This window comes from Aquila chrysaetos, chromosome 1, assembly GCF_900496995.4.
Source record: "Aquila chrysaetos chrysaetos chromosome 1, bAquChr1.4, whole genome shotgun sequence".
Taxonomy (NCBI): domain Eukaryota; kingdom Metazoa; phylum Chordata; class Aves; order Accipitriformes; family Accipitridae; genus Aquila; species Aquila chrysaetos.
In genome coordinates this window covers 81,566,956-81,583,129 of record NC_044004.1, presented here as the reverse complement: position 1 = coordinate 81,583,129, position 16,174 = coordinate 81,566,956, and the positions used below count along the sequence as shown (strand labels likewise).

At 38.1% G+C, this 16,174-nt stretch overlaps 1 protein-coding gene and 1 long non-coding RNA gene across 2 annotated transcripts in view; one reads left to right on the top strand and one right to left on the bottom strand.

Annotated features, from left to right (window-relative positions):
- ANK2 (ankyrin 2) overlaps positions 1-16,174 on the top strand; it is a 266,851-nt gene that overhangs the window by 198,210 nt on the left and 52,467 nt on the right. Inside the window, exons 28-34 of the mRNA XM_030020810.1 lie at positions 1,039-1,080; positions 1,989-2,024; positions 9,389-9,613; positions 11,323-11,421; positions 12,619-12,773; positions 13,717-13,928; positions 14,795-14,999. Of these exons, the coding sequence (XP_029876670.1) occupies positions 1,039-1,080; positions 1,989-2,024; positions 9,389-9,613; positions 11,323-11,421; positions 12,619-12,773; positions 13,717-13,928; positions 14,795-14,999 (974 nt within the window). The remainder of the gene's footprint in view (positions 1-1,038; positions 1,081-1,988; positions 2,025-9,388; positions 9,614-11,322; positions 11,422-12,618; positions 12,774-13,716; positions 13,929-14,794; positions 15,000-16,174) is intronic.
- On the bottom strand, positions 4,847-8,845 carry LOC121233171. The gene is made up of 3 exons (XR_005932032.1): positions 8,612-8,845; positions 7,276-7,346; positions 4,847-5,264 (listed from the first exon to the last, which is right to left on the bottom strand). It is a non-coding gene; the product is annotated as an uncharacterized LOC121233171 (long non-coding RNA).

Genomic DNA, 16,174 nt, shown 5'->3' with positions numbered 1-16,174 from the left:
CATTTTACACAGCTAACAGTTTCCAGATAGTTTCATACATTGGCTGAAGGAAAAAGTATAAATTCCTGCATTTAAACTTCCTTTCAGCAAATCAGATTTGCTTCTCCTGATAAAACTGTCTGATCTTACATATTGAGCAATGGTAAGGATCTCTGAATATGCCAGGAAGTTTGGGTGCTAAATATGCAATAAGATAGAGTTTTATCTCTTTGCTGGTAATATTAGGGGATATTTTGTATAATTTCCTGCTGAAGTGTTATGAGAGACAGAACTAATGCCTACATAAATGCAGATGTGTTTCACAGTTTTAATCTCATACCTCACAATATCCTGTGGTGGAAGAACACACATGTTTTGATTAAGTTGGGAGGCAAAACCCCACCAAACAGAAAGATTTCTTTTTACATGCAGCATTTAGACATTGCTTGACATTATCATACTCTTATGTCTCTAGCACCCACAGTAGTTCAGTGTGAATGGTAAAGATAAGGCTGACTGCAAGATTTTGAAGTATAAATAAACTATGTGCAAAATTATGTTGTTTTCATACCTGGATTCTGATGATACAGTGAAAAAAATGTCCACAATTTAGTTGTATAGATTATTTTTCTAAGAATTTTACTGACAAATATGTAAAAGTATGGTAGATAAGAAGAGAGGCAAATCTGACATATTGTCAGGAATGTGGCATTGTGAGGAAGGAGCTTTGAATTCATGGTTTGATATTAACTTGCTTTTGTGTTCTAGAGCAAGATATGTAGCAGCTCTGCAGTTTTTCCACCTCTGACATGCTCACAGTAAAACTTCTATTTAATGAAAGATACTGATTTCTTTTATATAATTTGATGGAAGAAGTCCCTATTTGACTAATAGATGATCCAAGTGTATCAGTACTTGTATCTGACAAAATTAAACAGTTGGGATATTATTAGTGAATTTACCTTTCTGCAAGTTGTTGCTTCCATCAGTGAAAAAGGGAGCAGGATGAGGGAGTGGGCAGCTTGAACTGTGACAAATAATGTGAATTATCATTCTTAGCTGCATGTCTGCAAAAAAGGAGACTGGATCCTTGCTAACAAGGTAAACAAAATATATTTCAAGTGTTGTATTTTGAATCCATAATATTGTTTTCCCCAGTGTGAGATTAATTTCCTGGAAATAGTTATGGAAACAGGACCTGGCAGCGACCAGCTGATAGTCATTTCTAAAATCTGAAAGTCTAAATGATTTCAAATTATACTGTAGCCTTTATGACCTTTATTCAGAAAGTTACAATAAGGAAAAACAGCAGGTGTGTTTCATTAATAGCAAATCGCTGTTCATGTCAGTGGAAGAAAATGGCAATGGAGATATGTATAACAAAAAGCGACATCAGAAATCTCACTGGCCATGTGAACACGTTACTCAGAGCCTAAACAGGTCAAACTGAAAGTTTGAAATCTGTCATTTGGTAGTGCGGAACAAAAGGAGGACAAGAAACATGTTGAAACGGAAGAAAGTGGAGGACAGACTGTATTGATAGGAAATTTGAAGAAAAGAAAATCATGTTTTATTGTGTTATCAGAAACACTAGCTGGAATTACCTTAGATACCTTACCCTTTGATATACCGTGGTCCAAATTTTAGATGTGGATATCTAAACCAAGCAGCATTTCCCCTAATCTTGTTCTGAAAGATTTATTCAGACTCTAACTGTACATTTTAGGTATCTGACTTCCAGTTTGAGAATGTATGTAGAGAAAGCAGATCACTCTAGCTTTATTGCTGTAGTAATGTTAACTATTTGTAACAAAGGATGTTTATGTAGGCTTATTTTCCATACTCACTCCTACCTTCTCACCTGCAATGAATATGCATATATGTGTACATGTTCACGTGTTTAATTTAGAGATCTGTTTCATTTTTCCAATATTTCAGTATTTCATTTAACTCATTCTTTTTTGCCCTTTCTTTTCCTTTTTGATATTAAATCATCTATTCTATTGCAGATGCTCTTCTCCATGTCTTGATCATGACAACAGCAGGTGAACTTCTGCATAATTTCTTCCTTTAATACATTGCACTTCCTACCCACCCTATCTGTCCTCCTCTCTTACCTCACTTCAGGATGCTTTAGTGTTTTGGTAGGGCATGTTAGCCAAGAGAAAAAAAATAATGTACTCTGACTAGCAGTAATAGTTACTTACACATGGCCCTATTTTTCTTCTTATACAGTACATGTCCACTTTCTCCCATCTGCTGTGTCCTCTATAAGAAAATAATACTGGACACATAAGTCCACTGCAAAAAAATCTTAACAAAGCTCCTTATGCATTCTTAGATTGTTTTAACCATTGTTTTAATTAACAAGACATTCTCTCTGTTGGTGGCATGGTTTAATATTATTAAAAAGAAGGAAACGTGCCCCCCCCCCCCCCCCCCCCCCCCCAATCCAACACAAACCACTGTAGATAGGTTTAGTTTCAACTGTTGTGTTAGTAAGTGGGCCTTTTATCTCACTTGTCTATGTAAAGAATATTGCAGAGCCACTCCCTAGGCCACATTTTCTGAATTGTGCCACCATATTGGAACTAGTAGAGTAACAGCACAGACCCAGTATATTTAATTTTTCATGCCATATGCGTTTTTTGTGTGACCTTGGTTGATCAGTGTTTGAATCGCTGGCACATTGCATCCCGCACAGAACACCTGAAGCAGTACCTTCCCAAAGGAGATCATCATCTTCACTTGGCAAACTGAGTGTTTATTGGCACAGTACCTCTTCATCTCCTTTACCGTAACCGTAGAAAGGTGAAAATCTTAAATATTCCGCTGTGCAAAATTATTAAATGGCAAAATAAAAACCCAAACTACAAACTCATATTTTTAGGTCATGTCACTCAAACTCTCTCTAGTTGACTAATGCAGTGAAGAGAATGTTACCGTAAGTTAATACTCTAGTGGTTTTCAGTGTAGGATCATGTTTTTTGTCCTCCTCCAATGTGCATTTTGCCTTGTTTATATATGGCATAGTTGCAGCCTGATGGAAAGCACACTGAGGTAGTTGAATGAGTTGCTGTTGACGTCAGCAGGAGCCGGATCAAGGCCTTTTTTCTTAATTTCAGACTCTCTATCAGTTTTCCTTCTCCAGCTGAACACTTTACAATGGCTGAAGCACCCTGATTGTTTGTTTTTGCTTCTTCACACTGCGACTAACACTGAATGCTGCTATCTCCTTGTTTCCCAGTTTCTTTTAAAAATTAAGATAAATGTATGCAGAAAAGTTCTTAAATTTGTCTACAATGGATGTGTGCTCTAGTTAGAGCTTTTTATTGTTTCCTGCTACCTGATGAGAGCATGTGTGCCTGCCTAGCTAGTTTGAGAGAATAATCATACCTGAACTGAGTGTATGAAAGTGGTGGTGTATTGATTTTGCCTATTCTGGTTTTGTGTGTTCAAAGAACTATTGCCTGTTCTAGAAAGACACTTCACGATGCTAGGTTTGCATGGCTTTTCCAATGATTCTGCAGAATGAGAAAGTGCGTTTGAGTGCCAACATGCTTGCATTTGCAGCCACCTGAAACCGTGACTCTTCAGCAAAGCTATTTACATAGCAGTGATTCTTCACAAATCACACAATAAGTATCTTCTTTCACCCCCCAGCGTTTACGCATACATTTTTCATTTTACTTGTTCATCCTGCTATTATTTTTCAAATGAGCATACATGTAGAATAAAACCCAAGTTAATTCCATGTGAATAATATCAGCAAAGGGAATAACTCAGGCTCAGATCCAAAATACAAATATTTCCTGAAAATACACAACTTTTTGTCCTTGTAAGGTGGATAAACCCAATGCGCATATATATAGTCTGTGTTTTGTTCGAGTGGAGCCATTAGAAAACCCATTGCTGTTTGCTGTGCTCTCTGTAGAAGGCATGGAAACACCCTGAAAGATTTAGGGGCCTTCTAGATATGTCCTCAACCAGGAGGATGCTGTAGCAAATGTTATTTGATATAGTTACCTTTCATATGGCAAGTATGTAGTTTTTAATTGCTCTAAAATTAAAAAGAATGAAATGGCCTCTCTTAATTTATGAGTAAGTATTGCTAAATTAGAGGAGAATGGATGATGCTTGATCTAACTGCTAACCATGTGTTTAACAGAAGCATGTGTAGACTCCCCTGCAGTCTATAACTTATTCCTAGAAAAGAATTACTTTTGTTCTTTATTTTTTCTTAAAACAAACAAACAGAAAAATCCTGATTTCCCCTTCATTTTCTTTTAAAGTAGAGAAGGCAACGATTTCCCAAAACCTAATTTGTTTCATTGATTTGGCTATTGTATTGGACCTCCACCTTGCTAAATCTCAGGAAAGCTCAGTATTGATCCAATCTGCAAGACTGTCAGGGTCATGTTTGTGTCACGCATCATTTCTAACTGAACCTTTAAAACTGGCAGAAAATGAAACTTACTCAAAGGCCGTCTTAGTACTGAGAAAGATCATCTCATTGTTGCCCTAGTCACCCCGACATACAAATTTTGACTTTGCTGCTTTAACCCATAACCTGCTTTGATTTTTGAATCATCACTTAATTGAAATTTAAGTTGTTGCCATGGATTGCCAAGGTAAACCGAAGTCACTGCTAAAGAAGGATGCTTCTCCTATGTATAGTTATTATAGGAAGTACATTTAAAACATGTTCTGAAATAGGCTTTTGCTGATGGAAAGTACATGTAATTTTGATGCATTGCTTGATCAACCAGTTCACTTATTTTGGCCACTTTTGTTTTAAATGGCTCACAAGAATGTTTTCCTACTTATCAGCTGTCCAAAAGTTTTCTCCTATTTGTATTGTTTTCCCTCTCCTCAGTTTCACCTCATTTCTCTTAACCATAGTTAGTCCCTGCTAAGGTTTTCCTTCCCCTATTACGCCATTTTTAACCCCTTCTGAAAACTGTAGCTATTGTATCTACATGGAGTTCCTGTAAGTTATTTTGGGTTTTTTTACATTTTCTTTAATTTTTAATGTTATAATAAATTATCACAGAACCACGTAAGGAAGATTTATCAGCCTAATTTTTTTAGGATGCCTCCTTTCTTCTCCTCTTCCAGTGATAACCTCTAAGAGCTTTCTGATTCCCTTTAATCCCTTTTATTAACATTTCTGCTCCACCCCCCCCGCCTTGAAGTCTTCACAGTCATTTGTGTTTCTCTTCCATGAGCCCTCTCCTCTTCGTTCTCTGTACGTAGATGGTTGGTAGTGCTTGTAGTGGTGCTTCCTGCAAATGGAACACGGAGTAAGCTCTGTGTTTCCCGCTTAGCCAGAAGTCACTTTTTGCACCATCCAGTTAGCGTGAGCAGAGGGTGCCCAGCGCCCTTTGCAGAAGGAGGATCTTAAGAAGTTTTAAGTCAGAGCAGGGAAGATCGATGCAAAGATTGAATGGGTGCCTCTGAGGGATGGTGAAGCAAAGCACTGTCTCTCTGCATGCAATAAGAGAAGCACCCCTGCACCTAAGCTTCAGGGAGTATATATGATGTTAGGGTTATTCATATTCTAGTATTACATATTATTTTCTTCTTGACCATGGGAGTTTATAATGAAAAGGTACCAATTCCCAGAGCGATGGCTCAATCTGCCAATTATTGCTGCTAGTTTTGTTTGTTCATTTGAGTACGGTCTCTTCCTATCTCAGTCTTGTCACTTAACAACATCTGGTAAAAGAAACATTAGAGAGAGGAAAAATAATGCGTGTGTGTGTGGGCAACGAAATAATTAATTTGCGGTTTACATTTCCTATATATTAGTCATACAATTTTTTCACTTTCCTAATTGCACATTTCAGAAAGCATGTTTTATGTCACGCCTTCGTTTTGTCTGAATTATTTGTATATTGATATACACAGTCCTGCAAAAGGGCAAACCTTTTCCAGTCCTGGAACAGTAATGTCGCCATCCAGATGCCCTATTAGGTAGCAAATAGGCAGAAAAAGAGGCTGCTATGATTCAGAAAATGCTTTGTTATGAATTAATTGCTTGACTCTATTACATATCCAAAATTATGTGAAACATGCTGATTTAGAAACAGGGATGAAAAGAAACTGGATTAAATAAGTGGATGAAAAAATGAACGTGGCAAAAAGTTTGGGAAATAAACAGGGTGGTATGGGGAAAAAGAACGTATTTGTACATTTTGTGTCAGCTCTACAAATCCTGCATCAGTGTACTATCCTTTCAGACTTTTATGCCACGGCTCTGGAGCTGAGGAATTTTCCCCTTCAGTTTCTTTCTTTTGCGCTATATTCGTGCTAGTTCTCCAAAATTTGTTTTCTGGACATTTCATAGTAGTATATAGGTGGTTTTGTGAACTGGCTCCTCCATATTTAGTATGAGGACTAATCTTTCTATGCTGTCCTCATACTAATCTATGTTTGCCTGAATTTGCTGTCCAGCAGTTGAAGGGTACTTGCAGTTTCTTAGGTGGTTTCAGACTCAACCAGAAGTCACAGAACCCTTCGGGAATCTCCCGTTTCATCTAGGGGTCTGTTTCAGTGATATGGCACAAGTCTATTTTGTGGTGTATACTGTGATGAACAATCCTGTTTGCCAGATTGTGTCTCATTCTTTAGTAAATACATTAGATCTTTTTTATGATATAAAGAGTTGTTTTTACAGTGCATAATAATAATGTCCTACTGTTTTTATCCTGATCATTGTTGTCTTTGTGTCCACCTTCCAATGATACTTACATTTGCCTGTTTTTCCACTCTTTGGAGCGGTAGTTGGTTTCAGTGACAGCTGACTGATAGACCTTGCCATAGATTCACTGACAGACCTTTCTCTGACCCACCAAGCACGTTCAGTAAACTTAAACTGAAAGAAAGAGTTGCAACTTTCAGGCCTGAACACACACAGGTATCCCTTTGCATCTCGAGTGTTTACTAGAGACAAATGCCACACTCAGTTTTTAATTGATCTGTGTTAGATCCCAAGTTTTGCAGGTGTGGGAACACAAGGCTATGACTGTGTGTGAGGTGAGATACCAGTTTGTTACAGATGGTCAAAATCAAGGATGACCACTGCTTTTTCAGCTTTTGTATTGGTTCTACACCGCAAGCTAGTTATCTTAATTGGGTAACGTGTGCTTTATGAGAAGGCACTGCTATTTCAGCACTCTGCTTAGCTTTTTGTTAGTCTGAAAGGAATTACTATACGGAGAAAGAGCACGATATTAAAAGCAGCAGAACCCATTATTGTGGTCAGAAGGGAGATTACTTGATTTGGACCCTTACCTTTTGTGTGTACATACTCTTCTAGCACTTAACAGTGGTTTTGGCATTGCTGAGACACATGGGGAGATAAGCTAAGAAGGACATAAGACAGAAAGATGACCTAGCACTAATATTTCACTAATGGACAGCGAAAGAAGGTGATCCTGTTGTTAAAGTATACAGTCTTGAGTATTGTGTCAATAATGAAAATAATTGAATCCTAAAAATTGTATTCATGACAGCTTACACAATGAGAAATGTGAATGCTAATTTAATTCAGTAAGCGCACTCATTAGCTTCTGGTAATTGTCGGGGTAATATTTCTGTTGCTCATAGTATTAGCATCAAAATGTGAAATTCTTCTTCCAGCACTCAGTGTTATTAACTACCTCTAATGCACCCATTATGACAGAGACTTGGACTGATTCTCTGAAACATAATTCAGAACCACTTTGATAACACTACTTCATACAGTTAAAGGAAAACTGCAGTGCAAGCAACAGAGCATTATTGCAACAATTGAGCATTTAGTATCTCTTAAGCTCGTCTTTCATCTGTGCTTTAAAATGTATAAAGTATGTATTTTATGAAGGAAGCTCCCATTTTTCTAAATTAATCCCCAGGGAATCAAAGCTGTAAAATGTTTTCATTTTCTTTTTTTCCCCCTTGTTAAAACCACAGAAACACCAACCTCTAAGGAATGAGATAATGGTTGTACTACCCAGACTTTTACACTAAACAAAATCTAGAGGTATATGAATGGCAGTAGAATAGGAGACTGCATGTGTGAGAAAGACTGGCATCCGTGGTGCATGGTGTGCTTCTGACTGGCGCTTGTGGCTCCTCTCCATCATCCATTTTTCTGACTTGCACGGTGTGTTGAGTGTTGTGTTTTTACAGCATGTGGAATTACTTGTAGCTGTGTGGACAATGAATGGATGCAATGTTTGTTGCACAGAACGGTCAAGGGGACAGTGGAAAAATACCTGTATTTGTTACTCATGTTATAAGGGCTTTTCTCTATTGCAGGTCCTTCAGTAGCATTTCTGCGACTCCCCATGTGATGATTCTATTTTAGTGGCTAGAAGTAGGCCTGATACCATTCTGTCTCATCTAATTTTCACTTCCAGCAACCTGACATTCCCATCCCACATCAGGCATGATCCTAAGTCATAAACCAGTAAAAAAAATTGAAGTAGTTCTACACCTTTCCCAAGAATGTTCCCAATATTTGTAACAAACCTGTCAAAATCTACCTGTTGATTATATATGGAAGTATAAAAAGTTCAGCATAAAAGAAATTCCATGAAATGTTTTTCTCCCTTTCAAAGAAAAAGAAATAAATAAGATAACTTACCTTGTGCTAGAAGAGGGCTCCCTGTAGATGGCTTTCTGCAGCTGTAAGTTTTCCACTGGGACATTGTATCGCTGTGCAAAGTAACACAGAAAAACAAAAATCCATAAATAAACCTCTTATATAGTGACTGTAGCTACTGTCATCTCACCAAAATCCAAAATTTGTCTTCAAAAATAATGACATGTTGGGTTTTCTATACAAATAGGTGCTAGCTCCACTGATGTATTAGGAATTGTATCCACACACTCCAGAGCGAAATTTGATTTTTTTTTAATCCATTTTTGTTGAAAATTAGTTTATCAAAAACCTAGAAAATTATATAGATAACCTAAAAAAACCCCAACAACCCCTCCAATCAGAATTGGCTTTACATTCTTGAGTCATAAATAGTTTTCTTCAGTAAGATTTGCTTGTAAAGTATTTAAAGAGTGCCAACTTTACAATATAGATGCTTGCAGGTACAGAGTAGTGATATTTGCACTTGACTTTAATAGGTACACACACATGTGCTCACATTTATTAGTGACTGCTGGTATTTTTACCAACAGCAGCACTGTAAGACAAGACTTTCTGTGAAGAACTCTTAGATAGCACTTGTCAGTTTAATTAATAAATTATCTTAGCATGATTTGGTGCTTCACATGGGAGAAAGGCTTTTTCTAATTGTACATCTTGAGAAAGAGCTATATTTACATAGGTAGTTTGTCACGTATGTGGAACATACCCAAAGGAATTTTGGTATGTTTTGTATCTAATTTTTGTCCCCTGATTTTTCAGCTTCCTAGTTAGTTTCATGGTGGATGCTCGTGGGGGTGCCATGAGAGGTTGCAGACATAACGGACTACGAATCATTATTCCGCCGCGGAAATGCACTGCTCCAACACGAGTGACTTGCCGGTTGGTGAAACGCCACAGACTGGCCACCATGCCTCCTATGGTGGAAGGCGAAGGTCTGGCCAGCCGCCTGATTGAAGTTGGACCTTCTGGTGCTCAGTTTCTTGGGTAAGGGGTGCCATATGGCCTAAAGGAAAATGTTCGGTCTATTTTCATGTCTTTGCAAGTTGCACTGAAATGGTTCCTTTTTCAAGACTTGAACAGGAAAAGATGTTTGTAACATATGGTAACAGACTGGTCGTGTGAAATACAAATCGGTTGTTAGCTAACAATTCACAAAGCTTTTACGCCTTTTCCTTTGAAAATGGATATTTTAACCACTAGCGCTAAGGTTAATGTGCTTCCTTGGATATAATTATTACTCAGTGTTGTGATATTATAGTGGGAAGAGACCCCTTGGCAGCCAGAAAAGGGAGTTCATACTGTATTTAAGTAATCTACATACACGGCATGAATAGCACAGCACTGATCTAAAGCCCAAATGTAAAGCCTGCTACATATACAACACAAGTTACAGCTGCTTATTTTAGAGACTTGCGTTGTGTTATCAGTAATTTGGACTATCAGGGAAGCACAGTGCCTTTGATTTTTCTGGGGTTGCAATTGCTAAATTAAGCAATAGGACAACCCTGGAATTTTTTTGCCATTTCTTTTGTCCTATGCTGCAAAACCCGTAGAAAGATCAGATTTGTGTCTGCTGCTGAGCTTCTTTTAGCAATTTTCAGCTGAAAGCAGCAGTTATCCACACTTTTTTTTATTTGTTTTACCGACTGTTCTCCCTATCAACTGTGGCATCCAAAAGTGGATGATTGAAGGAACCCCTTCTATTACAATAAATAGCTTCATTCAGAAATTGGGGTGGGGGGAAGTGACTCTGTAAACAGCAATAGTTTAAATCCATTTTGAATGAAATCCGTTGCTTTAAAATCCTGTTGTAACAGGCAGTCATCAGAGCCACTATCTTCGTTAGTGCTTTTTCTAAAAGATTGAGCTTAGAGAAAAGAGAGGAAAAAATGTTGATAGGTAGTTTTTAACTGCCCACTGCTTTTACATGGAGTGTGAAAGGAGAACATATCCAAGACATGTTTTAGCTACTTCGCTGTTGCTCTAATCTGGTAAAAAAGCAAGAGCAGTTCTGAAACACTGCAAATGTGATGCTAAGAGCAAGCCAACCATTCCTTTTGACAGACAGGATACCTCTTAATATCAGAAGTAATAGCAAACAAGCTGGCTAATCAGATGCTTTGTACCACTTATTCTTTTCACATCTTGGTCACTTTTAAAGAGAAGCAGAAAGAAATCTAAAGAGCAGAAGAAATATTGTGCTGTCACATTCAGTCTTCCCATTATCTTTGTCACACACAAATTGACCTTAAGTATGTCTCCCATTTTCTTTTTAATGGTTTCTTTATCTAATGAGAATGTCTCACCTGAAAGACTAGGATATAGCACAGTTTTATTCATTCTTAGATCTTTACGCCTTTCCTGCAAGCGTTTTTCTAGGTGTTGTACTGGCAGTGAAATCAGACAATTACTGTACTGTTTGCAGAAATGCATTCTAAGGTCCAGCTCCTGTTCCCATTGAGTTCACTGCCAAAACCCCCCATTGTCTTCCCATAAGCAAGAAAAGATCCTAAATTAACAAAACTAATTTTGCTGATTTTGATCACCAAATTGTCATCGCTAGGACGGAACCTTATTCAGTGTACAGCCTAATTCCACTCTGTGGACCAGACAGTGGCACTGGCGTTCTGGCACAAAAAATACATAAAGTTTATTTATGTTCTTTCTTTCACTGCTGCTTTGGATGTACTCAGTAAACTTCATCTGCCTACGGCTCCTCCCCCACTTAATGAGGGAGAAAGTTTGGTCAGCCGAATCCTTCAGCTGGGGCCTCCTGGGACCAAATTCCTTGGGTAGGAGAGACTTGAAACAAATTGATGGATGCTGACCTCCCCATTCTTCTCCTCCTTCTGCAATATGATTTTTTTATGTCATTATGCCCATGATATCGTCCCTTTCTATTATTTGAAATTTTGTATACCCAACCTTTAGTGGACCATTTTTCAACCCTTGTGGTATGTGGTTTTGTTTTGGTGGTATGTTTGTATCTTTTTCTTAAAGTACTGTGGCCTTCATTTTTGTTTTGGCATGAAATCTTCCTAGTTATGTGCTTGATGTCTGTAGCAAAGCAACCTGGATTGGGACCAAAAAAAAGGAATCTACTGTAAATTCAAAGATGTTTTTGTATCAAGGACTGATTATTCAATAAGTTATATGTTGGATACCACCAGTATAATAGAACACATGACATTTACTATGTACATGGTAACCTGTGTGAGTCCTCTAATTAGAGAAGTGTATATACAAATATATTTGTATTTTCTCTGTTATTTCTAAGAGTATGTATGTACATGTATATATAAATACAGATATATGTACACGTGTTGTATATGTGTGTGTATATATATGGACACATACACTGATAAATACATCGACATCTGCTTGTAAGGCAACACGGCAAATTCTTATCTCTTATACTGAAATAGAAACCCAGATGATCTCCTCGGACCTCCTTTATCTCTCCCAGAGTGTAAATCGGGAATAAATTCATTGGAATATATAGAGTTACAATGAAGTAAAATTGGCACAGGATACAACTGCCTACTGATTGCAATGGAATTATTCTGATTTGCACTAGTATAAGTGAGATCAGAATTTGTCCTACTATTCATATACGTTACAGTAGATTCTCTTTGAAATGAAGTTGCACAGGTTAACCCAGACAGTAGTGACACCTATAATGAGCATGAGTTTTTTTATGAACCTGCAAAACAATCACCAAATTTCTAGCTAAGCACTATTATCTTACCAAATATCATTCGCACTGTGGAAAGAGGTGAATGCACTTTTTAATCTGTCCTTCAGCATTTACTGGGTCCCTGTAAAAATCTAGTATATGTTAGTGACCTACTAGTTTAGAATTATGCCAAAGTATTCCAGTGAAATAGGTAGAATTCCAGGTCACTTTGTAGCAGACTGAATAGAGTTGCTGTTAATCCTGTTTCCTCCTCTCTCCCGTGTGCATTTAATGCGCTGTGTTGCTGTGCCAGGCCTGTGATTGTGGAGATTCCCCATTTTGCTGCTCTGCGTGGGAAAGAGAGAGAGCTGGTGATCCTGCGCAGTGAGAATGGGGACAGCTGGAAGGAGCATTTCTGTGAATACACTGAGGATGAACTGAATGAAATCTTGAATGGGATGGATGAAGGTATCCAGTGTGACCTTTTTTATTTATTCTGCTCCTGCATTACTTCTGTAACTGGGGGTAATAGCTTTTTTCCATTTATTCTATTTAGCACCTCATGTTTGGTCTGCCCTAGAATTTCTGATGCTACATTCTCCAGATACTTCACTTCAGTCACACTGGAGCATAATCATGTTCTCAGTACAGGAGTCAGCAGAAGCACTGTGTATTTGTGCTTACTGCCTTGCATGGTCTGCTGAAGTAGTGGGACAAAACAAAATCTACCATCACGAAGCTGACAATAGATGCTAGACTTAGGTTTTCTACTGCTCCTTTTCATAGTGTTGAATGAAAAGCTTCCATGGCAAACATCTTTCCAAAACAAGGCAATTATCGTACTAATCCTTTCCAAGCAGCTACATGTGTGGGAGGAAATGTCAGTCATGGGTACTCTTGCTTTCTCAGAGAACAGAATGGCCTTGGGCTGTCTAGGATCTGCAGAATTTGTTATTAATTTTGATTTTTTTTTTTTTTTTTTTAAAACAAAAGTCAACAAGCCAAATCACATACTTAAGGCTGAACTCATACTTTGGTACTTTTTTGATTTGGAGTTTAGTTTCCTGGATGCTACTTCAGGCCATAGTGTAAACATGTAAAGTAGAAAGGGGCTTGGACCAATCCCTTTGCTTGTTTACCTGCTGATTTGGGGGATGTGGTCAACACGTTCTGAGTTTGCTGTCTTAAGCTCCCTTCAGTTAGTTGTTCGGTCTGTCTGTTCCTTTCTTGCTTTCTCTGTTTTAACTGAACTTAAAATACTGGGGTATGGTTCCTTTTCCCCTTTCATTTCTAGACAAAATACTTTTTGTAAGTTGCAGTTAAACTGTGAAAAGCTTGAATGCATTTTGAAGTTCGCTGTATTGTTTCTACGATATTCTTGTCTTCTGACCATCTTCTCTTTTGGCCTCAGTACTTGACACTCCAGAGGAGCTTGAGAAGAAACGTATCTGCCGCATCATCACCCGAGATTTCCCTCAGTACTTTGCAGTGGTATCCCGGATCAAACAGGACAGCAACCTTATCGGACCTGAGGGAGGTGTGCTGAGCAGCACTGTTGTACCACAAGTGCAGGCAGTCTTCCCGGAAGGGGCTCTAACCAAACGAATTCGCGTTGGCCTCCAGGTACAATGAAACAATTACAAAGCTTATCTCTTTTTTTTTTTTTTTTTTTTTTTTTTTTTTTAGTGTAAAATCACCTTGTTTGAATGGAGAGCCAGCATATGCAGCTTATTATGTTGTATGTTGTTGTCTAGAATGCTTCTTGTAAAAATAATAATTAAAAAAAAATCTATGCGGAAGTCAAAGCTAGTGGTAAAGCTTTCGGTATTCCAGTTAATTCAGATTCCTGTCTGTTAAATGTCTATATGATCTTGGGAAAAGCACCCAGTTTTGATGGTGATGGTGATATATTAGTGTAGGTCATAGAACAATTTCTTAAATAGTTCTTATGAAAGGCATCAGAGAAGTATGAAGTGCTCTAATAACTAGGTCAAATGTACAGATTCTCAGCATGAAGTAAACCAGCCTATCGGTTTGCTACTGAAAGAGGGGGAAGTCCTTCCCCTCCCTCCATCCCCTCCTCCTGCTGCATGCATCCACAACTTACCTTGGCCAGGAGACTGTGCTTGTTGAAATCCCTTGTGAATAGCTGTAGGTTACTAAAATAGCTCAGACCTTGTTCTAAGAAAAAAAAAAGGAGACAAGGGAATCATTTGCTGCTGGTTAAGTGTATTAAATTAATGCTGTAAAGGGTCTGACAAGCACCAAGAAGGGGGATAGGAAAAGGAGGAAAGTGTGGGAAAGTTGAAAAAGGGAGTTTTCCCCTTCTCACTGGCCGTCAGTTCTTCTGTCTGCAGATTTTTGTGGGAAATTGTGCCATTTACTGTACTAACTTAAGGGTTTTGTGGCAATATACAGACCCAGTTCTTTACATGCTCATTAACCTGTTTTCAAGTAACTATTCTGTTATTGTGTTTTGCTTTGGAAAGGCTCAACCTATGCATACTGAGCTTACAAAGAAGATTTTAGGCAACAAGGCTACCTTCAGTCCTATAGTCACACTGGAGCCCAGGAGGAGGAAGTTCCATAAACCCATCACCATGACGATTCCCGTCCCCAAGGCCTCCAGTGATGGGATCATGAATGGTTATGGAGGTGACACACCCACTTTAAGGTTACTATGCAGCATAACAGGTAGGATGCGAATACTAGAGCTTTTTATGCGCGTCTTAAAATTGTCAGTCGTTGTGGGCTGTGTATGTTAAACTGATTATACACATGGGAAGCTTGGTGAAAACCTGACTGGGATGAGAGGCTGTAAAAATAAACTACTTTCCAAACAATTACTTTATAGCAGAAATAACATTTGTTGTTTGGACTAACAAGAGATGTGTAATATAATCATAGACTTCGGGTTTGGTTTTTTTTGCATCTTCCTTACAGTTTGTTTCTTGAGAACCAACATACCTCTGCCTAGCAGAGTAAGTGTAGTACAGACATAATGTTGCAGTATGCTTCAAAGGAAAATATTGGAGTTAAACACTTTATACTTGCATTAACTCCAAAGTTATTAGCATCTCATTCAGGCTTAGTTAAGAGGCAGAAATGAGATGCGTGCATTTATTCTGTTTAGAAGGTCGCATCTTTCTTAATTTTCAAACTCATTTCAAATACCAACCCAATGTAAGATGCATTACACCCTGAGATGTGCCAATGAGTTGTTCTGGAGAACAGGTGCTTTTACAATTTCTTCATAGAAAGGTGTTAGGTAGCTGCTGAAATAGCAGAAACAACATCTGGTCAACAAAGAAGTATTTGCATTTCCAAGAGAGCGAAACAGTGTTTATTTAAAGAGAGAAGAATGGTCTCATTTATAAAGAGGAATTTGGGTCAGTTTTTGGATGGACAGTAAATCTGCAAGGATCCTCTAGAAATTTTCAAAAGGGAAATTAGATCCAAGAATGCTTCATGAAAAGGAGAAAGAAGCTATTTCCTGAAAACTAGTATTCCTTTACAGATACAACTTGGTTTAAGGTTTGCATAAAGACTGTACTGCGTGGTCAAATGGATATCTAATGAGTCAGCTGTAGGTGAGAGGAGGAACAGACATGCGTTCTGACTTAGCCCTGGTTATGCATAGTTTTTCCTTTAGTTCTTCATATGTGCTTTATAAATATTTGTAACTGCTCTTAGAATAAACACTTCTATTTCTGTTTTCTGTAAGCTCAGGGTGATTTTAAGGTAACTGGAAACCAACTGGACGTTCCTCACCAAAAGGTGAGGCAGGGACATATATTGAAGAACTCAAAAACACAGCTGCAGGGTGACAGATTGTGCCCACATTTTCAGCAGCATGGGCCAAATAGGAA